The 27,387-nt window shown below is 42.8% G+C and overlaps 1 protein-coding gene across 1 annotated transcript in view; it reads left to right on the top strand.

Moving 5' to 3' along the window:
- Positions 1-27,387, top strand: part of DYNC1I1 (dynein, cytoplasmic 1, intermediate chain 1) — a 178,473-nt gene that overhangs the window by 69,870 nt on the left and 81,216 nt on the right. The window contains exons 6-7 of the mRNA XM_009895365.1: positions 17,300-17,389; positions 26,298-26,460. Of these exons, the coding sequence (XP_009893667.1) occupies positions 17,300-17,389; positions 26,298-26,460 (253 nt within the window). The remainder of the gene's footprint in view (positions 1-17,299; positions 17,390-26,297; positions 26,461-27,387) is intronic.

The following is a 27,387-nucleotide window of genomic DNA, read 5'->3' as shown; positions in this document are numbered from 1 at the left end:
GTGGTTTGTGTCACCAAGTTGTGTAGAATATTCTTTGGTCCTTACAGCATTAGGCAGGCTCAGCAGGTTGACTGATATCCCAGTTGAAATGAGAAAAACGACATGCATGGAGATGAAGGCTGCTATTCACCAACACTTAACAAAAGGAAACAGTATGAATAAGCATGTTCATATTCAGCATACCCAGGAAGTCTGGCAGTAACAGCAAAGCTGCCATCATCCTGGTGTAGTCTTCAGGCAGTGGTACTGGTTCAAAACCCAGCAGATCTTACTCACACTCCTGGTGCTAAAGACCTCGATTCGGCCACTTACACAGCCGTGTGTGTAAGGCATCAGATTCTCATGTCTGACACTTGGGCTATGTCTTTCTGGTGTCATGAGAGCTCACAGTTTGAGCCTCTGCTCAAGGCTGAGTGCCTTGGTGGTCCGTATTGCCTGACCATTGACTTGCAGTCTGGCACAACTGTCAGAAGCTCAGTTGGGTGGGAACACAGCAAGACACTGATCTGAGCTCAAATCTCACCTCCACAAGCAGGATGGATGTAACTGGTTGAAGGCCCGTGAAGCCAGGAATGTGAGCAGACATCCAGACATGGCTAAATAGGAAAGGGTCAACACATCCGCAAGTGGGGATTTGTGAAGTGGGAAATTATGAACAGACGGGGCAGGCAAAGCATTAGGCTAAATGCTGAGGCACACATATGAAGGTCTAGCTAGAAGGTAACAGAGGGAGCCTGCGAGTACTGCTGCAGCAAACACTTCAGGAGGAAGCTGGGGTGGTAGTAATATTTCTGTGCTGTTGGTGAAGCTTATCTCCTTAATATTTGTAAGGAGCTCTGGAGCGCACTATCTGCTAGCTTAACCTGCACTGATTTTGCATCCGTTTATATGGGAAGGCATGTATTTTTAACATTAATTCTGCTGCATGTTTAAATGAGACATGCTTTACAATGTAATTAAGAAACCCTTCTTTTCGCACAATTGTCAGCTCGCACTTTTCCCACTTTGCTAATGCCTTCAATGCACAAAAGCCATGAAGAAAATCTTTCCGTGACATGATGGCATTACCATCTCTTTTCAAGTGGGAGGACTGTACTCCTACACAGCAGATTTTCCCTGTGTTGTGGTATTCATGCAGCAAAGAGCTGTACTTCTGAAGGGTTTCTTGTTTAAGCTCTTTCATGCTTCTTGCCTTGGAGACTTCTTTTAGACTTGTAGCCAAGAGGAGGTCAGGAAGTGCTCCATGCTGCAGCTTCTTTTTCTGTATATGTTTCTATGTGGTTCTCCACAGATCCATGGAACACATTCCCTTCCATCTCTCTCCCTTTCAGAGTAGTTTATGTTTCATTATTTGCAGATGGAAAAATGACAACTTGACAAACAGGGGAGGATCTTTTTATTTAAATCATCGTCTTCTTTCAGGCTCCCATGTAATGTAATGGGGTGATACTGAGAACGCAAAAACCGATAGGATTTTATTTGCCCAGTGCATGAAAAATGAACTTCCGTGCACATTTCCATGTGAGGTTATTTTTATCTGTCGTTCTGCTGATGGAATTTTCTCATCTTCGTGACTTTCTGATTTGACCAAATTAACGATACGTTTACTGATGCCGTTACTGCCTTTGATTTTAGGGGGCTGAGTTTGGCTTTATAAAGTCTGTATTTTCATCACTTTTGTACTTCTTTTTTCATTGCTAAACACACAGAGTAACAACCAGGGATAAACAAAATCTTGAAAAAGCCCCTAGGAATTCAGCAGCCTGAACCATCCCATCTAAACGAAGACACGCAAGTTCCATTCCCAGGTTTTGTTTATTCCTTTCCTACTGTGATTTACAGCCAAAACGCACTAGCTGTGCTTGCTCCTCATGTCCCAATCACAAAAGCAGGAAAGAATTTCTTTAACTGAGCAGCACTGTTAAGCCCTTGTCTAACTGTTTCAGATACATTTAGCTGTGAGCACAAAGTTAATCAAGTTTCACAAAGATCTGGGTGTGATCTCAGTCATGCTAGTAAGAGCTCTGAAAAGTGGTGGAGTTTGCGGACAACGTCCTGCCCGCTGTTTGTGGCAAGCTGCTTCTCTTGTGCTTCTTTCCCTGCTATTACATTTCAGTGCTGTAGCAGAAAGCACTGAGAGCATGAGGCCGTCAGCCAGTACTGATTCAAAATCTTTCGGCAGCAAAACCAAGTGGTGGGGAAGGATGGGACAGGCTGAGGGAAGAGCCTGCCTCAGAGGAAAGCGATCAGCTCAGGGAACCAAAAATGAGCACCATCTGGCATTGTCTGACCATCCTCCATCTTCCTGACCATCCTCCATTGCCTCCATCGCCTCCATCCTCCACCTTTACTGGGCTGCCCATGTGAGAGGGCAGTGCTTCCACTTTCCTCCCAGTGAGTGCAGGGCCATTGACTGGAGTGTCTTCCTACCCAACTGGCTGATCTTCAGCCAGCCTATTCTGTAATGCTGCAACCAGGAGCAGCAAGGCTATAGCTATGTCACAGCAGTGGGGTTGGCAGAGCTGAGCTCACAGGGTAGTAATTAAAGAGGGTGTTCTTCTGTCTTTCCACACTACTGGCCCGTGAGCACAGTGGCTGGCCTGACCACTGCTTTCACTGTTTCATTTTGCATTTGTGTCCACAGTGAGAGATGTAGTACACCCAGAGATGTCTTTTCCAGCATCCCAGTTTTCTAGCATAGCAACTGAGCTTTGAAGTGAATTGTATTCATGAAAGCAAGCAATTATTTCATAGTAGCATATACTGTCATGAGTCTGTACTAAGAGCCAGGAGCAAACCCCTAAACTTTCCTGTACCCTATGTTATGAGAATAGGTATTTTTACAGAAATTGATGTCATGAAATTAAAAAAAAAATGCTTCTTTTGTGTCTGAATCATGATTGTTACTGCAGTGTAACAGAGTTCTGCTGTTATCTTCCACCTTCTCCCTCCAAAAACCAACCCATAAAAAACCTGTCTGGATTTTAGCCACCTGGTTATAGTTAGTTTCTTATTTTAAAATAGCTTTCAAAATAGATCAGACATTACACCGTTAAAAACAATTTTCCCTGTAGGTATTGAATATCAGACAGGGCTTGTAGTAATAACTGATAGGTATCTAGAATAATCTTCACTATGGACTGAGACTATAAAGATCTGTCAATCACTGCATTTAACTTTAAACACAGATGATTTGAATTCGTGTTAGCAGCATGAGGAAGTCAAAAAGATGGAATGGTGCTGTCGGAGAAAAGATGATAGGATTACCTCTGCTGTTAGCCTTTCCTGCTACTTGTTTGAGATACTAAATCAAGGTGAAGTTTATGAAAAAGGCTACAACAGGGGTTTCTAACTCTTCACTCCTGCTGGGATTTTCCTATTATAAATCTGCTGTCAGAAATAAGTGCTTTACTTGTGGCTTAATTTTACGCAGGCACAAACACCTTGGTTCAACACGTTTTGCCAGAGACAGTCTTGACTGTCTTAATGCAACAGAGTCCTCATTAACAGGGGCCTGTGAAAAAGAAAAATGCACACATGCTCTTTTGTCGTTGGTCATTCATGAGCAGTCCGATGAAAACTGAAATAAAACATAAATCCCGAGGTGGTGTGGAGCCAGTGTGGAGACATAAGTGCTTGAATCACACAGCTTATGTGAATTATCCATCTTGAAGAACATTACACTCCACCTTTTGAATGAAGTTTCATTAATGTGGTGGAAAGTTCACAATTTCTATTTGTTCTGCTGTGGCTGCTGAATTTAGCACTGCCCCCAGTGCTCACCCCCAAAGCAAACACCTCTGTTGTGGTGATTTTTCCTTTTTTATCCAACTCTGTAACAGCACAGGCGACTAAGACAATGCTTTCTGAGAAGCTCATCAGACTTGCTTGGGCAGTTCTTCATGCAAGTGCCATCAGGACAGTAGAATTTTGCTGGCTTCATAATGCATTTGTCCAATTTGTTTGGAGTTCTGCATGGAGTGATAGATGCCCATTTGCATATTTCCTCCTAATTTTGGCGCTGTCTCGTGTAGTGGGCTGTGTTTCAAATGCGCACCGAGTAGATTTGTCACTGGTGTCTGTTATGTTATTCTCAGGACATGGATGTGAAATTTGCCTTCAGGCACTCAGTACTGGAAGTATGATCCTAAGTTTGTCCCATCTAAAAGAAATGATTAACCTGAAGTCATAGGAGAGGGAATCTTAGATCACAGGAAAAGAGAACTTGCCAATACTGTGATGAAAGACATCCTTACCCCCAACCCAGCGTGGCTTCTATGTTGCTTTAATATCAGATTTTAAAATCCTCACTCAAGTAAGACTGCATCACTTAGGCAATGATGGCGTTAGAGTCAGGCTCAGAAGGAATCCCCTCTTCATTCAGGGCTGTAAAATTTGAAATTTTAAAATACAATTTTGTTCCAGGTTGAGAGAAGACTCCAATGTACTGTAGTATTGAACTTTAAGTAAAATTTTGCCTTATTTTCCAGTCTGGTACTTCAATGCATGTATGTTTTAACAAAACCAAAATATTTTCATTTTAGTTTGCTTCATCTCATATTTTAAAATACTCTAAAAGCAAAAAAAATAAAAATAAAAAATATGAGAAGTACTTTTTAATGGAAAGCCCTCAAAAATACATTCAGAAAACATGAAAACAAGCCATTTTGATATTTCCAGAACTGTCTCTTCATCTTGCTTTTTTTAATGTCCCCCCCCTTCCACAAAGAAAGTGGCACCATTTTGCAAAAGACTAAGATTTTACAGAGCTGTGCCTTTTTGATGGAATATGGCTCCAGTGTTGCTGGCTTTTGTGATCGGCTGCTGATGGAGTAGTCAACTGATGAAATATAATGTGCTTTGAATTATCTGAGCAAAACGCTTCGCTTGCGGTAAATTCATTGGCATGTATGCACATTGTGTTTCCTCAGATCAGGATGACAACCTCATTGCTGGCTGGCTTGTGGCATCCCAAGTTAACACATGTAAACTTCGCAGCTGTGGGCTGTGTTACAACCGAAAGGACGTAGGAGCTTAAGCCAGCGACTTCTTTCTTTTGTTTTCCTCCAAAAAAACAGTCTGTGCAGAGATGCCTTTTCAAGTGAAGGAGTGTGAGGTAGCACAACCCAGTGTATTTTATCTCCATTTTCATGTGGTTCTCCTGACTTAACGCCCTTGTCTATAGCCGAGATCTCCTGAAAGCTGGCTGAAGAGGGGGTCTTCACAGTGTTTTGGGAGAAAAGGGATGATTTTGATTTACAGGCGGCCTGCTATACGGCACTTCAAAGCAGCCATTCTCCAAAGTGTGACAGATATAAAGTGGCCACAGAAATGATTTTCCTGATGAGTCTGAACTGTGAAGTGGGAAAAGGGAAGCATATTCCAGTGAGTGGTTGTGGTACAGTTTAATTTTCCTGCGTACCCCAACTGCAGATGCAGCCTGCCTGTTTAGATCAGCCGAAGCTACTGAAGTCTGTTGAGCTTAAGCACAGAGAAATATACCTGATCTGCCGAGCTGCAGCAGATAAGCTGGGTTTTAACCACAGCAATTGGGAACTTGGGGGGCGGGGGCTGGTTGGTTTTGTTGTTTTGGGGTTTTTTTAATTAGTGTCTTACGACCCAAGTTCTCAGAAAAACGTTGAAGTGTTCATCTGAGAATCCAAATCAGAGGGCATTTCTGTGTCAAACAGGTATCTGCAGGTGGGTATGGCTCTCGGCATGCGCAAACCCCCGATTGCACGTAGGGGATTTTTGATATCTGCTGCAGGAGGCCCGATGCCAGGGAGGCTGGAGAGGGGCCAGGAGGAAGGAAGAGGCCTTCCCGGGGCGGTGGGAGACTTTGAAGTGTGACCCCGAGCAGAACCGGGGTGGGAGCGGAGGTGAGGGGCAGCCGGGGTGGGCAGCGGGGTGCTGGGGCTGGGGATGCTGGAGGGGAAGGCAAAGGGTGAGGGAGGAGGGCATGCGGGCAGGGAGGCAGACAGCAGCAGGGACAGCAGCGCTGGGAGCTGGGGGCTCACCTGACAGGTTGCAACAAGCAGTTGGGGGAAAAAGGGCCACGTTTTTTAACAGCTGGTTTGACATAATGAAGGCTAAGAGGCCTGCAAAGCAGCCCCGATCACATGCCCTGGGGGAAGCAGCGGCTGAAGCATCAGCCTAGGAGTAAGGAGACCAGGGGTTTATTCCATCATCTGCAGCTATTTCAAGGAGTAACTTTGGGCACGCAGCTGATGTGTTTGCGCGTTGGTTTCCCCACCACCAAAAGGTGTTGCTCCCCTTGATACCACTGAAAGGGAGATGCTAGAAGCCGAAGCCTCTCCCAGTGTGGTAGGACAACACCACTGAAATTAAAATATGGCAAGTTCAAAACTGTCAGAGGGAATTCCTTTTTCACATACTCTGATGCAAATTGGGGCTAACACCAGTGACTAAGGTGAACTGGCGTCAGTGGGAAACAGAATTAAGTAAGTGGGGTCTGTTCAGTGCCTGTATAAGTAATGAGCACACACTCATCGCGCTCTGACCCAGCTATTCTTCTGTAGTTTAATTTTTTAATAAAACAAATTTTTTGCTTGCCTTTTTTAAGACAAATGTTGAAATGAACCTTTGCTCATGTAAAATGCATTTGCCTTATGACTAATGGTTATTTTTAAAGCGCTGAGCAAAGTGTATGCATGTGTGTGTCAGAGAGACAAAGAGAGGCAGTCTTTGTGTATTTGCTGTGGTAATTGTTTATGAATATAGTTGTTTTTTCCAATTATCCTTTCCAATTATAATACATCAGCAGTCTTGTCTCTATTTCTCTCAGTTGAGGTTTGTGTGTAAGTGTAGAGATTTATGCTTTCAGATATTTCAGTTACAAAAGTATATGCTACATCTTAAGCATTGATTTTTATTCAAGAAGTGCCATAGAACAGAGTGAGGGAACTTTGTGGAAAAGATGGAGTTAAAAGTTAAACCATGGTCATGCAAACAACTATGTGGCCATACAGCTAAATTTCAGGGCCTTGGACCGAAATATTATTTCATATCCAAAAAATAAAGGAGAAAGTCTGAAAGGCCAGAACTCATGCTAATGCCTGCAGGAGAAGCTAAGCCCACAGTCAGGGCTGGAGAATTTGACCTAAACCATATATTGTGGCTTCAGGGACAGAGACACAGTATGGAAGTGGAGAATTAATTTCTTCCACAATAGCAAGATTACAAAATCTTGCTCAAGCAAAAGCGCAGTGGAAAATAGGAGAGGTGGCTGGTGGAGTATAAAGTCATTTGCACTGGGAATAAATGAGTCTGCAAGTGAGTCCTAGCCCTGTATGTCAGCAGTAAAAATCCCACAGACTTTATTTGGTTTACATTGTACTTAAGGTTTTAAGTACCTAGTGCCCAGCTATCATACAATAGTTTGAGTTCAAAGGGACCTTTAAAGGTCATCTAGTCCAACCCCCCTGCAATGAGCAGGGACATCTTCAACTAGATCAGGCTGCTCAGAGACCCGTCCAGCCTGACCTTGAATGTTTCCAGGGATGGAGCATCTACCACCTCTCAGGGCCACCTGTTTCAGTGTTTCACCACCCTCAGTGTAAAAAAAAGTCTTCCTTATATCTAGTCTAACTCTACCCTCTTCCAGTTTAAAGCCGTTACCCCTTGTCCTATCACAACAGGCTCTGCTAAAAAGTTTATCCTCATCTTTCTTATATGCCCCCTTTAAGTATTGAAAGGCCACGATAAGGTCTCCCCGGAGCCTTCTCTTCTCCAGGCCGAACAATCCCAACTGTCTCAGCCTGTCCTTGCAGGAGAGGTGTTCCATCCCCTGATCATTTTTGTGGCCCTCCTCTGGACCCGCTCCAACAGGTCCATGCCTTTCCTGTGCCGAGGGCCCCAGAGCTGGATGCAGTACTCCAGGTGGGGTCTCACCAGAGTGGAGCAGAGGGGCAGAATCACCTCCCTCGACCTGCTGGTCACTCTTCTTTTGGTGCAGCCCCAGATATAGTTGGCCTTCTGGGCTGCAAGAGCACATTGTCGGCTCATGTCCAGCTTTTCATCCACCAGTACCCTCAAGTCCTTCTTGGCAGGGCTGCTCTCAATCCCTTCATCTCCCAGCCCGTATTGATCCCAGGGGTTGCTCTCATCATCTCTGTGTGTGTGTGTGTGTGTGTTTAATATGAAAGCAGCTTTTGTTTTACAATTGCTGCTAGTGCCATAGGTTGTGGGGACTGATTTTCATTAACATGCTTAGGCTTTTGTGATTTAACACTATTACATGATCTGAGTGTTTGAAAATGACTCGAGCAGGAGCAATCCACAAAGTCTGCCACGCGTCTCAGTGCCCTTTCCCAGGGCAGGAGTCGTTTCACACTGCTGGCACAACATGATCTCTTCCAGCAGCACAGCAGGAAGAAATCCTTACAGGTTTCAGAGGTTGTGAAAACCCGCATGGTTTAGCAACCCCTTCTTCATCCACAGAAATGAAGGGTCTCTGTCGCTTCTTCCTCAAGGATAACACCACCACATCTGTACTGTAGCAGGATATTTTAAATTTATGCTATTTGGTTTTGGAGCTAGAGGTCTGCAAATGCTGCTGTAAGGCTTCTGCTGTTAGAACATTATTTCATGTTGTCATTTTTATTTGAAGGCCCAACTATGGCCAAGAAAAGGAAACTTCTGTACTTCTCTTTTTGTGTTACATCTTCCAACTGGAATACTTTCAAGCACAATAGAATTGAACATGAGCTTTAGGGAGGCAGCAAGAGGAGAAAAGGGAATCAGCGAGAAGAGATGATGACTACAGTGGGGTACTGTGCAGTTTAGTTCTCTGGGGAATGAAAAATGCTTTCAACCAGTGTGATGTTGCAACAGTCCAAAAGAGGAGAGAAAAATCCATGTCTGGTCTAGACCGACCAGAAACTAAAAACAAGGGACACTTTGAATTCTGAGACTCTCACCACAACTGAAAACTGTGCTCAGGCCAAGTAACTGGAAAATCAGTTTCTTGGGTTAGAGAAATGCTTCCCTGAAGAATCAGAAGCAGCTTTCCATTTTAATTGGTAAAGAAATCATTATATTCTGGGGCACTGATTCTAACACTTGAACCGGCGTGAAGGTTTGCAATCAGGGCTGTGAAGAGATTTGGTTAGTTTCACATGGAGCTCAGTGAAATGCTGCAGTAAAACAATTTTTTCTATGACGTTTTCTTGCCATTTGGCTGTGATAGTCTATCATTTGTCACAAAATGGAAAAATAAGATCTGTCTTCATAATGTACCAAAAAGAAGTCTGACTGCAAACGCAAGTCAGGAAGAGGCATAGGGACTGGAGCTGAGTGGTGAAACCCTAGATCAGGAGAAGGTTATGAGAAATCATATACCAGGAGACCTGAGAATCCCTCGACTGGGAGTAATTGAATGCGGTAATTGTTAAGGAGACCTTTAAAAAGAAATGTTGAGTAAAAATGACTTACATGGTGCTTGTTTTAAGAGGGAAGTGTAGTAAATTTCAGGACAAATTTTTAAGTGGCAATAGTACAGGCACAGCCTATGCTGTAGGCAAAATAAATTTTCTGAACTAAATGACTCCTTTCAGTCAGTCAGGCTACAGTGTTTGTTTTCGGGGTGAAATATGTATTTCCTTCATTGCGCTGGTACAAGGATGGCTGAAGCCTGAGAGGAGGTCTCTGGGGATCTGGTCGTAATGCCTGGCAATACCACCTGCTCCTTACGGCACGAGGGGTGAACTTTGCAGAGATTTGCATTGCAGAACAAGGGGTGGGATCAGAAAACTTTTCTTGGATGTGGCAGGGATATGTAAGTGGTATTTCATTTTGCAAGAAACAAGAAAACTTGTTTTTTTTCTCTTAGTCCCACACTTTTAAAACTGGTGTATTATTACGAGCCTCCTCGCTGTGGAAGATGTTAGGCTAAATATGTTAATTGCGGGGAAAAGTGCCCTGCAATCTTCTGGATTAAAGTGATATATGTGTGAAATATTATATTATTTTATGATTAAATTTTAAAACAGTATTTTCTTCCAGAAGATTCAAGTCAATATACTTGAGTCTGGTAAAAGTAATACGATTCATACAGCCCGTATTTTATCAATATTTGAAGCCTCTCTTTTACAAAAGAGCAGCATAGCACTTCAAGATAACTAAAAATCAGGGGAGTTTGACAATGCTAGGAAGCCTCTTCTTGCAGTGCTCTGATTTATTTGTGCTCTTGGAGAACTGCAGTTAAAGAATATGCAGACGGACCTTTTTTTTTTTCAGATGATTAAAAAACGTATAGATGGAAAGTGAAGGAACAATGTCACATGCTTAAGTGAATGTTCAAGAATGTTCAAGTCTTTTAGGTGCTGTGGCCATATGATAGTTCCAGATTCATTCATCCATCCAATTTTACCCTTTCTTTTCTTCATGTTCTCTTTTTGTCTGACAGCCATTAGAAAGCACAACTTCTCTGTACTAGTTCGTAAGGACAAGATGATGTGTTGGGAATGTGCCATATCAGGGATGGGGAACTCCAGGAGGATGACCTGGAGCTTTTAAATGTTTGCAATGCACATTTAAGTGTCCGGGAAGGGGGCAGAGATACCTTGCATGCATATGATTCTTGCATGCAAGTATGTTTGCAAGCTCAGACTCACATGAAATTCTCATCTGAAATTTGTTGCCTCTTGCATGGAGCTTAGGCCAAGATCTGTTCACCTCTGTTTTTTCAGTATTCAGCAGTGAGTAGTCTTCCTTGCTTTGGCTAACTGAAATACATTTTAGGAGGCAGCTGCCTGTTGCCAAGAAGAGCCCGCATGCAAGAATATTTCCATCTGGGATGACTAACATGTGCCCAATGCACGTCCAGTCTCACATCCCACTCTGCAAACAAAATCCACTGATGAATTAATTCTCTTCTTGCTTCAAAGGGCAGTCAAAAGATGAAAGTGAAAAACTGGACATATTTCAAAAAATTACATTATATGAAAAATAGGTCATTCAGCCGGATTGCAAATCATAGATTTTCAAAAATGTGAAATGTCAAGCAGTCCTATTTGAAAAAGTATGTGTTTCCTTGCTTGTTGCATATTTTGTTAGCGATGGAAAGAACGTATTCTAAAAGGAAATATAGTGTTTTAACTCTGTCTCAGGATAATGCCAACAATATTCAACTTGTTTGATTCAGGTTTATGGTGATATAAACATGATGCATTTGTCCTTGCTCAGTTTGTAATTTTTTCATAACAGAAACAGCAAAATTAATTTGAACAGTTGTAAATATAAAAGTGATGCAACAGTTTCTGGTATTTCACAGTTGCAAATATCAAGTCTGCGTCTTGTGAAGACACTTGATTTTATTGAATGTGTCATATGCATGGCTGATCCTTCTCATGCACTGAAGGAATGTTGATGCTGATATAAAACCCCATATAATAACCCTCTGGCTTCTCATATATCAGTGACTCAGGCAATAAAATATATAATTGTGATGCTAATTAAATTGCTATTTTTAAGATATGTCTTTAAGAAAGGGATTGTTTGTACCTACCCAGAATTAAAAACAGAGTTGTCAGTCTAATTCAGTATCACTGTCAATACTTAAAACAATACACAGAAGCTGCAACTTCTTAGCTAGTCTCAGAGGTGCAGGTCTGAGGAGGTGTAAGTCCTCCACCCAAGATGAATGCACAACATGCTGCCTGCTGTTTACCTGGTGGTACGTATATTAGCAGAGCAAAGGCCTATAATTATATAAATCCTAAAAAAAAAAAAAAAAAGGTGTTTTGTTTAGTAAACTACTTGAGCAGTACCAGTGCTAACTGCCTAAAACTGGCAATCCAAAACTCAAACAACAAAGAAAATGTTGACCCAAGCAAAACAGTATTCATCTCAAGAATTAAAACCCTAAGCCAGTGTCATGCGCAGTCCTCTCAGATGTAATTACATATTGTATTCTATTTTATGCTGAATGTGCCCGGTATGTTTTTCCATGCCGTAAAAATAAATAGTGATTTAAAACCCTGGAAAGTCCAAGTAGGTAATAAATAGTCCAGCTCTGTAGAAATGTGGGGTCTGACTTTCTGAGATCATCTGTACTCTCTGTGAACATTTCATCCAGTTCAGCACATCTGGGTGTTTCTTCTGCAGGTGCCAGGGGGTTAGCCACGTGTGTACAGGGCTTCCCCCTCCATTTACTGATAAATTGCAAAGTGGTGATCCGTCCTCGTGGAGGCTAAGGCAAAGGCCAGGCATAGAACAGGCTCATTGGAACTAGTAGTTGGGCAACATCCGAAAATTAGTACTTTACACACATATTAAACAAAACCAGGTTTGTAGGGAGAGGTCATACTTTTTTATGAGAGCAACTTCTATAGTTGGAAAAAACAGGCAAGCTTTTAGACAGACAAGACCACTTCTGGTCTGGAACAGAAACAGGAGTGTTCAAAGCTAGCTACAAGCTGAGAACAATTGCTTTGCTTTTACTTCATCATGTTAAACAAAGCACTGTTAGGACTGATTGGCCACCTCCTAGAGCCTGGAGAGTCATCAAGCTCTGAGTTAAGAAGAAACGGTATTTGGTACAGCTATGTCAGTCTATATTAATCCCACGTAAGGCTCCTCCAGCTTCACCAGACAAACATCTTTCTTTTATCTAAACATTTAATGATCATTTCCATTGAGGAACTGTTTATTTACACTAAAAGGCAGGATGGCCTTAAGTGGGCTGGACTCTAGGCTGAAACTCTGAAGTCAACCCTCTATTCTGCACTCGGCTGCTGGTCTACTGAGTGATCTACAGTGAGTGGGTCTATCTCTCAGCTTCTGCGTGGTAATGGGCATAATAAAACTGGCCTCCTCACAAAGTCCTTTGAGATCTACAAAGGAGAAGTGTTACACAGCAGCTGTACGCTTCATTAGTAGCCTTTTTTTCATGTGGTTCCTTTAATAGACATTCGGGTTCTGATTTAGATCTTCTGAACAGGGTGTGACACTACTGGTGCTGGTAGCAGCTCTGTGTTTGCCAAATGTGACGATAAGGCTCCTGCTACTGCTATGTAAGCAGTTAAAAAGTTTTATCTCTAAACCTCCCAATGTCAGATAAGCTTTTAAATAGGGAAAGGCTATTTGTGTTCAGGAACTACAGAACTAACTCCATCTCCCTGGACAATTACTGCAATGGGACATTTAATCTGAGTAGGCACGTGTGGAAACAACCAAGTAGACACTCCCAGATTCGCCAATAGATGTATAATAAATGTTGTCTTTTTCACACTTAAGTAAAACACAGGAAAATGAATGCCAACACATTTCACATTATTCTGTAATGCGTGTGTATGTGCACAGTGAAATGTACAAATGCATAGCCGTAATTAGGCACAATGGCAAATGAATGTACTAGGAACATATGTGAGTATGCATACATTGGCATTAAATAGTGCATAATATCCAAAAAAACTATGGCAAATTCAGGTTGCAAAGCCGAGCAACATTGGATATTCCAGAATGCAGGTTTCCTGGGCATCCTTAATTAGCCCTTTTGAATATTTATGATGATACAGTTTTAATTACATGATAATGTGTATGGTGTTTTTTTTCCCTTAACAGATCCTTGTTTTAACCAGTCAATGAGGAGGCAGTTTTTTAACCCTTCTGTTTTTTATCTTTCTCCATTTGGTGCTCTGGCCTCAGATCTCACGTCTCACATGGTCCAAGTGTTACACTGAACACAGAAAATATTAATCCCCTTCCAAGCTTTTGTTTCTCTGGTGCTCCCATGACAGCATCTTAATACGCCTCAAATCCCTATGAATGTATCTCTGCAACACATCTGTGCAGGGTCAGAATACTGTTATCTTCACAATATTCTTGCTGTCATGAAAAAGCACTGAAGCACAGGGTGAGAAAGGTCGGAATGACAACTTTCAGCGAAAGCTGAGTGAGAGATGTGGGAGCTTTCGCAGGCGTAGCATTTCCCTAGCACTTTCTCCACTCAAAGCACGGGCCCAGTTGACTTCAGCTCTCAGCACTTCTGCATTTCAGGCCCCAGGTGTCTCTTGTTGAGCACCCAGAAAATGAGGCCAAGCACTCAAGAGGGAGGAAATTCCAGAATGATGTCATCATGCCTACACGTGGGGAGGGGGAAGGAGCTAATCGTGCCCAGGCAATCCAAATTCTGGCATTTGCTAACATTTTAGCATTTGGCTCACAACCATATCGTTCTTTTAGCTGAGTTTCTCTGTGTATGTGTATACATTTCTCTGTAAATAAATAAGGACATCTGAACTGTGTCTAACCTGCTAAAAACTCTTACACTGCCTTCCCAGTAAAACTAATTTGTTGATACGTGTCCCCTTGGAAAAAGGCATGGCACGTGTTGTAATAAACTTAACTTATTTTTTCTGCTGCCATTAAAGCTAGGGAAAGCTAAGGAAGCTTGGTTTTGATTGTTCCCAGAAGAGGAAGGAAGGGAAGTAAAGAAGATTTACCTTCAAAGGTGCTGAAGTATCAATGCACCCCCTTGCTCCAGCTGTGCCTTGGCCATTCATTCCTTCACTGCTTTAGAAGCAGGAACAGGCTATAAGCAAGCAAAGAATTTGATGCCCAGAATCATGGAGATACAGGACATCTAGGGGACAGGGATAAATTTGTGTCACTTCAGTCTGAAAACCCACTACTAAATCTGAAGTTCTACATTTGGTACATCATCCCATCCCTATCCATTAGCAAATTACAAGTGAAGCATTAAAAACCATAGCATGCTGCCTTAAAAATCCCAAGATTTTAATTAAATATTGGTTTATTTTTGGTTTGCTTCCTGCCAGTTTTCTCCAACCCTTCCCCTTCTGAAACTTCCCTGCACAAGCAGACAGGTTGGAAACAGGTTAAAAATGGAAGCTGAAATCCATATGTAAACAGCTGGCTCCAAGAGCTGCTGCTCTAGGGAATGAAAACTTGTAATGCGAGAATCACAAAACTCTTGTGGGAGTTGGCTTCATTAGGTATCCACCGTAAGTGTGTCTGCGTGCATATATCTGTACACGGTTGCGATCCTATCTGTGTGTGCATATGTACCTGAGGTTAGCAGATTCTTCACTCCCTGCTGCGCCGGTCACTCCTCTCTTCTCACACTTCTCATCTGTTCTTTGAAACTGGGAGTGCCGCTCTTTCATACATCCCCATCCCCGCTAGCGCCACAGACTGATGGCAGAAGGATCTTTTTTTTACCCCTCCTATGTGTGTACAGCGGGTGAGCTTTTCTCACTGACTGTCTGCTGACTGCGTCGGATGTTATCTAACTTTCAGCCAGTGGACAGAACAATGTGTTTACCCTGCTGAACTGAAACGCCCTGGCTGGCTCTCCAAAAGCTCTTCTCTACAGCCTTTCTACATAGGGTACCGAGGGAAAGGTAATTGCCAAGTGCAGCATCAAAAGGAAGCATCAAGAGCACCCTACCTTTACTCCACTCAAGTGGCTGTTTCCTCTCAGGGTCTGAAAAATCCCTCATAAAGGAGGGGCATTCATTAGTTGTGCTTTTAGTTCTGGAAATGCCTCCCCATCTATGCTGGATTCCTCCCTTCCCAGCCAGGGGAGCACGTGGTTATCCCTCCTCCCTGCCGGCTGGGGAGATGAGCTTTCCCTCTGCTCCTTGCTGCCGTCACTAGCGGTGAGGGGAGCAATGGCAGATCTTATGCCAAGATTTCCTCTTTTTCCCAAGAGGGAAAAGTGTATCTGTCCATGATGAGACATTTCCTTACAGCATGTGGGTAAGCCATGCTCTCCAGCCAAGATGTCAGCTAGCAACATGCTCTCTGTGGGCTTCTGGAGGGAGAAGTCCTAGAGCAGGCAACATGGTGGGAATGGTATGGTGTCTATTATGTTATTGAAAACAAAATACAGCTGCACGTTACTGTTGGCTAAATGCAACCTGTCAGCACCAACATCTCCCCAAGAAGCCAGGACTGATTGCAGCCAGCCGTCGCAGGAGAAGGTGCCAGTAGCCGAGCAGTTGGAGAAGTGTGACATGTTGCCCCCTGCCCCAGGCCGCGTTAACGTGGCTGTGTTAGAGCCGGGAGCGTGCCTGGAGAAGCGCCATGTTGTGAGGAGCCGTGGTGACAGGCAGATTGCTCAGAAAGCCCCAAAGGAACTGCAGCGGTTTTCCTGATGGCTGAATGCCCCGGGGCCGGGACAACATGGGTTCTCTCGTGCAATGGACCAACCCAGGGCACCAGTGGTGCTTGCTATGCTTTGACGGTACATCAAGCTCCAGAATCACTCCAGAATAATTCCTCCGTAGCCCACAGATTTGCTCATCCTAATTGTTAATTACTGTAACTCACTCTTTTAGGACCAGCTCTGTTTTCAGTCTTCATAGTTCACTGACTCTAGAAGGCTGTGCATCCCTACCCCCTCATGAGTGCGAGTGGGTTGGGTGCCAGCCCTGGGCACTGGAGAATGAATCACATTGCTGCAGCTGGGAAAAAGTAATGAGGGTTAGGTAGGATTTGAGCCATTTTGGTGCATCACTGTCTTTCCATTTCTGCTGTATTATGTTTTGGTCTGGACAATCAGAACTCTTGTAACTTCAAACAGAGATCAAGGAAAGAAAGGAATGGTTTGCCCTCCTGAATAAAATGAGAACATGTGAGTGTGGGGAGAGAGGGGAAGGAAGAGAGGCATTTGCATAGGTCAGGAAAGGTCATTAAAACATCTGGCAGTAGTAACTGACATGTGTCAAATTTTAGTGTTCATTAAATTCGTATTAATGCAAGAATGGTTCTTAAGCAACAAATGCCACTTTTGGTTGCTGTGTTCCCCCAGCTGATGGCGATGACTTTTCAGAACTGCACCATGCTTGTTTGCTTGCTAGTGGCATCTGACCTGGGGTCAGATTTCTATTTAACCCCTTCCTGTAGGTCAAAAGACAAATTAATCTGGTGAGAATTGAATTGGAAATGAGGTGTCTGGATAGCAGGTGTCCCAACCATGGAATAGCTGCCAGGCTGAAATATGTTTGCATCTGTTCTTATGCCATCCAAGAAGTCATCTCCAAGGTCAGGGAGATATTCAGCTGATATCTGAGATGGGAAGTTGCCACAGGGATCACAAGGGGCAGGTGTCCTATGTTAGCATATTATCTTGCAGTCTTCGGGGGAAATGTCTGAGAGTGTCACTCTGACTATAAATGTAGATGTTTCCATTTATTGTGTACTTTGCTTTACCTTTGTTTACTACCAGTTTATAATCGTAAAGAAGATACACAATTTACATCCCACTTAAAGACAAGAATCTCACAAATCTTGTTCTTCCTTTTTTTTGTAGAGGATGAAGATGATGAAGAGATGGTGGAGCCAAAAGCACAGGATGACTTGGAGACAGAAAATCAAGACCAGAAGCAGGAAGTGAAAGAAGGTACTTTAAAAAATGAAAAGGATTTTGTTACGGCTTTAAAGGACTGAATCCTGCAAGTAGTTATTCCCATAGGTAGTTTCTATTATTGAGAACACTGCAAAATCGAAACAGTCACCACTTTTATTGATTCAGAACCACATGAGTGGCATAAAAGCAGTAAATTGTATACCAGAGACCTAGCCGGTAACTCTGAGAAGCTTGTGAAAGGCACAAGACTTAGGCTGTTTAGAAGAAGCAACATGTCCTCATAATTTGGGAACGAAGCAGAAATTCTTGGATTCCAGGACTGGTGCTTACTTGTCCTCTGGCTCAAATAGCCTGCTTACCTGAAAGATTTAAAACATGAATGCCAGGCATTCCAGCAGCTCCATAAAGTTGGTTGGTCTTCAGAGGTACTTAGAGCCTGTAACTGTCTGCCTACTTGAGAGGGGCAAACTTAAACGTAGTGGTGGTCAGGAATCCTCCTGCAGAAAACCATTTCACTGGAAAATGTTGACTATCAAAATAAAAAATGTTTGTAGGAGCTGCCCCCAGGGAACTTAAGGTCACAGCTGAAGCCAGGCAGGCCCAGCTCTTCTATCCATTTCTCTGGATTGAGACACTCTCCAAGATTACAAGAGACAAAATTTCAGGTTACTGCTTCTTTCTGGTGCAGACAAGAGACACGTGTTGAAGTGGTGCATTATCTTGTGAAAACAAGATAAGACATGTTGAAACGGTGCACTGGATGCGGTAGATATGCTGGGTGTCTCTTGTTCACTTCTATCAGACTCATTCTAGCTTTTGTAATTAGAAAAGGGGTGTAAAATTTGGTCTTCCTCACCTGGGAATTTACTAGAGTATTGGCTATTTTGATGTGTCGCCTTGAACAGTCAATGCTCACCCCTGTGTGGAGTCAGGTAAAAGAGCTGAAATATCAGCAGCTCCAGTGCGCAAGGAAAGTAGTTTCTTCTCCAGCATTTCTTAGCTCTTTATTGGCAGGACTGTTCACAAAGCTGTTTACCCTCTTGAAAGGTAACTTACTTTCTCAGGTAGGGCCTAAGTAATTTTGTGCTATGGTTATCATTATCAGGATGATTCTGTGACCTTTGTTTTTTGCAAGATAATCTCATTATGGGAAAAATATGGAGTTGTTTTATAGAGAAGTCCCCCATGAAACAGTTAACTGCGAACACAGCAGTGGATGCTTCTTTCTTATCCAGGGGAGCCTGGCATGATTTACGCCAGCGTCCAGTAAACCTGAGTCTGGTGTATAGCGCCCGCATTTGCTGTCCTCACACACTGAAGTGAGTTGCAGTACCAGCCATGCTATTTTGATTATAAATTGATCTTTTTCCCTCTTAACAGCGTCACAGAAATCACCCATGCCATAAATTCTGCGGTGTCCATTGCTCATTAGGTCCTTGTAGAAACACGGAGGGGAGAAATTACTCCTCCCACTCCTCATCCTTCTGCTTCTCTCATTGCCCCCAGCCACCGCTGCCGTGGGCAGAGGGGAGCAGTGGCAGCAATGGTCACAGCAGGAACAGGGGTCAAACAAAGAGTCTGCAAAGGCAGAACCGAAGACATGGCAACATAGAAAAACTTACTTTTACCTGAAAATTACCCTTCCTCCCAAAACTGTAGGGTCAACTCACATATAGGCTCTAGCAGTCACTGGACCTAACACAGTATCTCTTTTACTGATGACAGCAAGAAGCCATAAAACCAAATATCTCTGCACCCAGTGCATAAGCACTCTCCTGAGTTGCTGAATGTCCCTCTAGTATTCAGCTTACAACTGATCCCACCCCCATTTATTTCCACATGAAAGTAATGCTAGCGCTTATACCTGGGGAGAAAGCACAAACTCCAGCATGAGGAGAAGAAGAAAAAAATCTAAATACATTCCTGAACTGATTCCTTTCACTTTTTCATGGACTTTCAAGTTAGCCTTTTATGTACTTTGCTGACCAAGCGCCGCTGCCAACAGCTTTTATTCCTTTGTTGTGTATTAGTCTTGGAGCAGTGCTCCCCTTCCTTGCCTAGCAGACCCCCCCAGCAACGGCAGGTCAACTGGGCTAGTTTAGCACTAGTCTCAGACACACAAACTGCAGACTGTAAAAGCAAGGCACAGCTTGTTTTAGCAGAACCGGCTTTGTGAGGTGCTAGCACTTGACTGGGTTCAAGGAAGGAGAAAACGTGCTCATTGCCTGACAGAAAGTGAACTTGACCTGCAGTACGTGTTGTGACAGATAAAATAGCGTAGTGCTGGTGACGAGCATTAAATGCTGTGAATCAAATGAAGCGGTCGTCCCCAAATTGGCAGGGAACGGAGTCCCATTTTTTAGCGTTGGGTGTTGTTCTCTCCCTGTTGGCTTTAGCCCTTTCGCCAACAAAATCCCGTTTTCCTCTCTGTTGTAATCACCCTTCTCATGTTCTGAGCAACATTCAGAGTTTGAAGCCATCGTTTGTGTTTCATGGAAGTGATTAAAACCATGCTACAAGTCAAACAGGAGTTTAGAAGAACATTTCCTGTCGGTGCTGCACTCTGTGTGCCTACTCAGAATTAATAGCTTTTCTGCAAATTAGCACATAATGGGTTAAAAGCATGTTTATGTTGGCATTAAGTACTCTGGCTTCTTTTTCTCTGCAAGGCAAGACAATATTTTGCAAACTTTTTAAAGAATCTCTAATAGATATTATAGTGGCGCCATTCACACTGCTATATAGTAGTTAAGGCTGTGTCAGCACTTCCATTATGAATCCTGTTTTTCAGGGATTTATAACCCAGCCGTAAAAATTTGCTCTGGGCTGAAATTTGGTTTCAGCTCAGGGAGCACATTTTTTAACAGATTAAAAAAAATCAGCATGGCCTTTTTTGAGTTATAGGAGTGTAAGAACAAAAACCATAGGAGAGAGAATTGCGGGGAGAGAAAGGCAGACAATTTTTTCATGAATATAACTCAAAAATAGGTCAGGATAAAAAATAAAGCTTGGATCCAGTCTGTTCAGGCTCCCCCTCCCTAAGCCAACAGGACAGGAGCGCTCTATTTTTATAATGGTATTTTAAGAGGAAATGTGATATTTCTTTTTCTCCGTGGTTTATAGGTAGTCCACTTTAATTCTACAGACATTTATTGCATGCTTAATTTCCTTGTCTTCCCCCCTCACACCCCAGAGTTTTTCTGCGGGGTTTAGTGGGATTATTCAGCAGTCACAGCTGTTTGCAGGATCTGACCCTAGTTCTGGATCTGTCTCAGCATCACTGTAAGGCACACTGTGCACCTGCAACATGACAGCTTGCCTGCCACGCCACCTCTTGTGGCATTTCAATGCCATGGAGGTGCTAAAGGCAGAGGAGCAGCTTGAGCCCCCCAGAGTGTTTCTGGAGTGGGAGGTTAAGACCTGGCTTGTTGACCATTTGAAGCATATGAAGCCTTGGGACTCCCTTGTGTTACGTCCATGGAGCTTCCTGTTGTCACTCGTGTCGCAGGTCCATGGTATCCCAATCGTTCTTGGAAGAGCCGAGTGTGGGATACCTGCTGGTGAACTGGGCTAGGCTCTGCCTCTTCCCAGCCTCTCCTGACCATGTAAACAAGACACTGGTACCAAATCATGGCATCAAGCGGGTTGGGGCTTTCCACCACCAGAGAGCTCTGGAGCTCCACCTAAGGTGCCTCTTTGTGTTAGTAGAAACCACATGAACAGCGGGACAGGCTGGGTCTTGAAAGTGGGCCTCAACCTGCATTTATCTGAAGCTGTGGATATATCCACAGAAACTTGCATGAAAGGCTGTGATGAGGGAGGCTGGGATCTGCAGCTTCAAAGACCTGCTGTGCCCCCCTCTTGCCCCGGCCCTGTACATGGGGCTGGGTTGTCCACACAGCAGGCTGCGGTGGGGAAGATGGTTGAGCTCTTGACAGCTCAGGCATCAAGTATCGGAGGAGCAGGACAGGTTGTGGTGGGGTTCCTAATAGCCTGTAATGCCACAGTTTCACTGCCACCGACACCACAGCGAGCTCAGGTGTGCCGACCCATCCTGATGTGTCAGGCGTGCTCAGGGATGATGCTCAGCACGGCCCCTGGGGAAGCACGATCAATGGGAACAGCCCTGTCTGGCACAGATTTGAATCTAAGGCTCTGGATCCTGCCACTCCAGAACCAAAAAATCCCTAAATGCACCTCAAAAGCTGCCTTTATATGTTCAGCAATTATGCCATGCAGGAGCTTGCGTTTTAAACCCAACATAACCAAGATATGACACATATCAAACCAGAATATGGCATATATCGTGCCTGGCATGAAAGTGAGAAGCACAAGAAAAAACAGAGGGTCGCAGGCTATCAGCAGGCAAGGACTAAAAGCGGCTGAAAGGCACTTAGCACCTTGCAGTTCTCATGTTGTACATTTCTACTGTCCTCAGTTGTCAGCACATCTAAAGTTTACATGGGTTTAAATATACACTGAAAGAAGTAATACAGCTCTTAAAAGGGTTCTACTAATCTCCTTCTGTCTCTCGTTATATCTCTGGGCTCATAACAAGGCTGCTTCCTGCTTTACTGTTTTTATTAGTTCACCCTTTCTTTCATTCTTTTACTCCTTTTGTTCTTTTTTTGTTCTTTTTTTGGCCTTTATAAGACTTCATTTCTCTTGTCAGGTTTTTACATTTGCTGAGGTTCCAGGAGAATATTTTTTATATTCTATTCTATTTATTTAAATGTGGGTCTTTTTTCTGTTGTTTTGGAGGGGTTTTTTTAATGTCTTTTTGGCTCCCTTGGGAGAAGACTCAAATCCTGGTATTTAAATATTTGTGAATTTGATCCTGCACTGTTATCACAACTATTTGTATTTCCTACAAACCTGCTTCTGCCAGATAAGAACAAGTCTGCAGCATTTTTTAATCTTTGTTCCTAAAGATCCAAGGAAATGTTCTCATATCTTTTTTTTTTTTTTTCTGTTTTGTCCAAAGAAATTTGTGGACAAAGGACCTGATGTGAAATATGGTATTTCTGAGGATCATGTTAAAGCACGTGAAATAACAAAATACTCTCATTTTTCATAAATAAGTGTTGAATAAATCAGTTGTTTTCATGTCACGTTCAATTTTTGTTGCATATTCTAGATCTTTTTGTTCATGCACGGTGTACAATGTCTTTCCTTATGGATATACCTCACATTTTCTTCCCCTGCGGTGTCCTCCATGCATATATAACTGCACAGTGTTTTAATTTTAAATGTAAATTCCATCTTATTTTGTACAGTATTATACATTAACATGAGTACAGGACTTCTTTGATACATGTTGTTCACCTCATAACCCCAGAGCCACCCAGACAGCTTGTGGGTAACGATCCCACCAAGTGGGTTCGCAGACAGATGGGATGTCCAGTGGCCCTGTTCGGCAGAAATTGGTGGCTGCACCGTGTGTCCTCCTGCCGTGAACTGTGCAGGACCACGGGTGGGTTCAGCTCCTCCGGGTGAGAAGCAGAGCACAGGACAACAGTTCATTATGAAGCTGTGGTATAGAAACAAGAGCAAAGTACGGGTCTATCTTTGCAGGAGCTTTCATTGCACTCCAGGCAGTATGCACGTAACTTTTAGCAGTGGTAAACTAAGCATTGCACTAGGCTTCGTTAGACAGGGAAGGTTAGGTGTGGTTTGTTTGGTTTTTACACCAGGGAGAGCAGATACTTGAAGGCAAATGCTGTATTCTTACAGGGAATTTCTGAAGATATTGTCACATCACATAGGTCTCTGTGACAAAACAAAACAAAAAATACTTTGATCAGCTACTTACATTTCTCAGAGTTTTCCTTGAAGAGAGCCTGTGTCTCTTGAAAGCTGAGATCAAAGTATCTGTAAGCTCCCGGATAGGAAGAAAAATTGCAGAAAATTACATAGATTCGTTTTATTTTACTCAAGGTAATGGACAGACAGGGAGAAGGAACAAGGGGAAAATGGAAGTGGCTCTGAAAGATAAATGGTTATAAAATCTTCATATTTGAAAGAACAAGCCTGTCTGTTTTGGGGTGGGTTTTTTTTGCTTATACTTCGTGTATTTGCAGTAGTTACAGCAATGTTTTACACTGGAAAAAGTAATGATGTTAACATTCTTGTAAGAAGAGATTGCCTCAAATAAAACTTCAGAGGCAGCCGAATGAAAGAAGAAAATAAGGTTAAAATATGAAGCTTAATATCGCCAGGGGGCATCTGGTGTGTCAGTCAGATGAATGAGGTAAGCTGATTTATGCCCTACAAACTTTAGCCAAGGTGTTTCTGATGCCGAAGAGGGTTTAATAGACTGCTGGCCTCCCACAGATCATTGCTAACTGCAAGGGAGATTTTGCTGAGGTAGAACTGCAATCATGTGTGTCTCCATTGCTTGTGAACACTCCACAGCTCCCAAGCTGTTTATTTTTTGCCTTTTCCCTTTCTATTGATTTTTGGCTCTATTTTCTTTGCCAGTTATAGTCGGCAAATGGCTGAGTAATAAATTTATATTTCCAAGCTGTAGAGAGGATTTGATTTAGCAAATAATTTTTACCATTTGGAGCAGTTTAAAATGAGTTTTCCAGTTGCCTTTGCAGTTATTTTCTCCCCTTTTATGCTGTTTTGCTGCATTGTCATGCTTGTTGTCTTTGATTCTCGGAAAGCAATGCTTTAGTGGTGACAGTGGGATATTGCCTCATTACAGGCTTCCTTGCCAGATGAGTTCCCTTAGTGCCAATTACTATTCAGCAGTGGGTGCTGCAATAGGTCAACCTGTACTTTTTGCTAGTCATTCTTTTTTTTTCACATGCATTGCTTCTGTCTAAAGCACTTAGAGGCAAATTGTGCTCCTGCCTTGGTAATCGTCGCTCTGCTACTTAGGGGGACCGTGCGGGGGGGCGTAGATATTCTCTGGATGCGTGGAGCTCCACAGGTACCGCTAACCTGGTGGTAGGAGGCGTGGGGCCAAGCCCATAGGAGATCATCAAAAGTTAAAGTCTCTAACTTCTTAGCTGCTTTGTCTCCTGAGGGCCAAATTGCTCCTCCACCTTTTGCATTTTTCCTACCTTCTGTATTTAGCCCAGGTGTAGCGCAGAGATTTTGTCTTTCAGAGCTATCACTTTGACCAGTTGAGGCAAACCTAAGCATGGTGATAACAGCCTCTCCCGACCACAGGGACTGCTCTGAAAGCAAGTGCACTGGAAACTGAGGGAGTTGAGTACTGCACTTATGCTGACCACGTCACTACTCCTGCCTGCTGTTGCGCCTTTCAATCTGTCCTTGCCCCTGGGGCTGGTGGTGGCATCGTCCTTGGGCACCGGGTGCACGGATCAAGTGTGAACCACGGGAAAATCAGACAGCTAGCAAAGGCTACATCTCCCTCATAGCTGAAAGCAGCTGTGTGGCATGGCACAGCAACTAGAAAATAATTTCAAACTGCAACCTTAAGCTGTGTCACTCGTTTAATTAAACATTAAGAGATGTATGACAGGGCTGGGAGTTAAATTTTGATGTGTACTGCATGTCCTCTGAGGCACTGTGCTGAATTATCTTTTTTGGCTGCTGGTGGTTTAACCCAATATGGCCTAGGGAGACTGCTAGGTCATTTTTACAAGTAAACACCTCAAATCTGTAGTGTGAAGCCAAATGCAGGAAACCTTTGATTGACAGTTAAACTCTAAGTACGAGTCTCTGTAATTTTGCAATAAATCTGTTTATGATATGTTGTTTGTGTACCTAATTATAAATTTGGAACAAAATTCTCTCTTAGCATAATTCCTGTGATGTCAACTTAGCTTTTCATGCTGGGGAATTTAAGCTAGTTGCAAGGTTGGTTTGGTGTAACTGTGTAGATCCTAATGGCATTTTTTCAAATACAAGTAATTCTGAAATAAAACTAAAATGATGGTTTAAAAGCACATGTGGGCAAAGGCATAATTGACACACAACAATGCCACAATATCAATATGACCCTGCTAGTGTAATTGAGAACAGAATCGTGCACCGTAGCAATAGCAGCATCCCAATTTCCTTTCCCTCTGATGCTCACATTCGAGTTGGAATTTACCAACAGGTGATTAAACCGATGGAGATGTAGCATTGGTGCATCCTGCAAAGATAGTATTTTTCAAATGAAGTGCCATACTGGAAGTACTGGTTTGGAAGTAAAGGTTTAGCATCTCTGCGTATGTATAAAGAAGCAAGTTCATCTCATGGGGGCCAGGCTATCCTGACTGGTGTGCGAGAAACGGCTCCTACCCCCTCCCAGGGCAGCCTTGGCCATGGCTCGGTGGCATTTTTTTGCTCTGGCTCTTAGGATTCCTCTGCAAGGAATAAAACTGCCTTAAAGGAACTGGTGTTTTATCGGTTGCTTTTGATTGTGCTGCCTCAGAGAATATCTTTGGTTATTTACTTCATTGCTTCACAAAAGCTCTAAAGCAGAGGCAGGATTTATCAGTGACACCAAGGAGAAATGGGAAGAAGTGAAGGGAGAGATTATGTGAGCCCTTTTAACACAAAGAACTGTAGTCTAAGTTAAGAAGATTATTTTATCTTTGGCTCCTCTGACAGGTCCCCTGTTACATAAGTGTTCTGCTTTTTCGAGTTAGGTGTTGCCTAAATGTCAGTCACAGCCATTTCCTGAAATAGGAACACAGAGTTTATTTAATTTGGGGGGTTTAAGTATTTTCCATTTCAGAATAATAAATATATAAGATATAGGATCTCTTCTATGTAAATGCTACATTCTGGGAATATACAGGAGTATGTTTAGATATACTAAAAAATTCTTAGTCATGATTTTAAGAGTAAAGCTTTGATTTTTGTCCTGACATTGCTACAGCAAGCTTTCATGTCAAAAGAAACCCACTGAAGATGTTGATTCATTGGGAAAGGGGTGAAATGTCATACTCTTAACTACATCTTTTCTTTTTCCAAGCTCCTCCTAGAGAACTGACAGAAGAAGAAAAACAGCAAGTTCTCCATTCAGAAGAATTTCTGATATTTTTTGACCGGACAATACGTGTAATTGAGCGAGCTTTGGCTGAAGATTCAGACATCTTCTTTGACTACAGTGGCAGAGATGTAGAAGAGAAAGATGGGTCAGTTTACATTCTTTTTGCTTTTGTGAAATAAGCTTTATAAAAAGAATTTCAGTGCCAGGAAGCCTTAATTTTAAAATGGAATTAAACATTTTTATAGTTAAGAAAAGGCTAACAGGTCTCTGTGAAGGCCTGGGTCACTTTGTTAGCCAAAATTATTTTGTTAAATAGAATCATAGAATCACCTAGGTTGGAAGGGACCTTTAAGATCACAGAGTCTAACTGTTAACCTAGCACTGCCGAGTCCACTACTAAACCATGTCCCTCAGCACCACACCTGCCCGTCTTTTAAATACCTCCAGGGATGGTGATTCAACCACTTTCCTGGGCAGCCTGTTCCAATGTTTGATAACCCCTTCTGGGAAGAATTTCTCCTTTCAGGTAGTTGTAGAGAGTGATGAGGTCTCCCCTCAGTATCCTTTTCTCCAGGCTAAACAATCTCAGTTCCCTCAGCTGCTCCTCATAAGACTTGCGCTCTAGACTCCTCACCAGCTTTGTTGCCCTTCTCTGTACACGCTGTCAATGTCTTTCTTGTAGTGAGGGGCATAGCTTCATGCTTTATTGCTTTCCATTTTTTTCTTTGATGTATTAGGTTATTTAATTTTTTGTTTCATTTTTGGGGTGATGTTTCAAATTCTGAAGAAATAATTGAAATAGATAAAAGTGTGTCTACACATATGTATGTAGATGCGTACGTGTACATTCCAGTGGTGTATGTCTGTGTGCTTATATCATGATATTTTTACAAATTCAAATTACTGTTGTTTATATTCTACTACTGCCTCAGGTCTGTAATGGATCCCACTGTGCTGTGCATTGTGTCAATGAAAATTGTGATCTCCCAAAGTGTTTGCAATCTAAACGCATAAGACAAGAGGTGACAGGTTGTGTATTCAGCAATTGATAGGGTAGTAGAAACAGCAAAAC

The sequence above is a fragment of the Charadrius vociferus genome, unplaced genomic scaffold (assembly GCF_000708025.1).
Source record: "Charadrius vociferus isolate BGI_N301 unplaced genomic scaffold, ASM70802v2 scaffold31, whole genome shotgun sequence".
Lineage (NCBI taxonomy): Eukaryota > Metazoa > Chordata > Aves > Charadriiformes > Charadriidae > Charadrius > Charadrius vociferus.
This window is presented reverse-complemented; position numbering and strand designations above follow the sequence as displayed.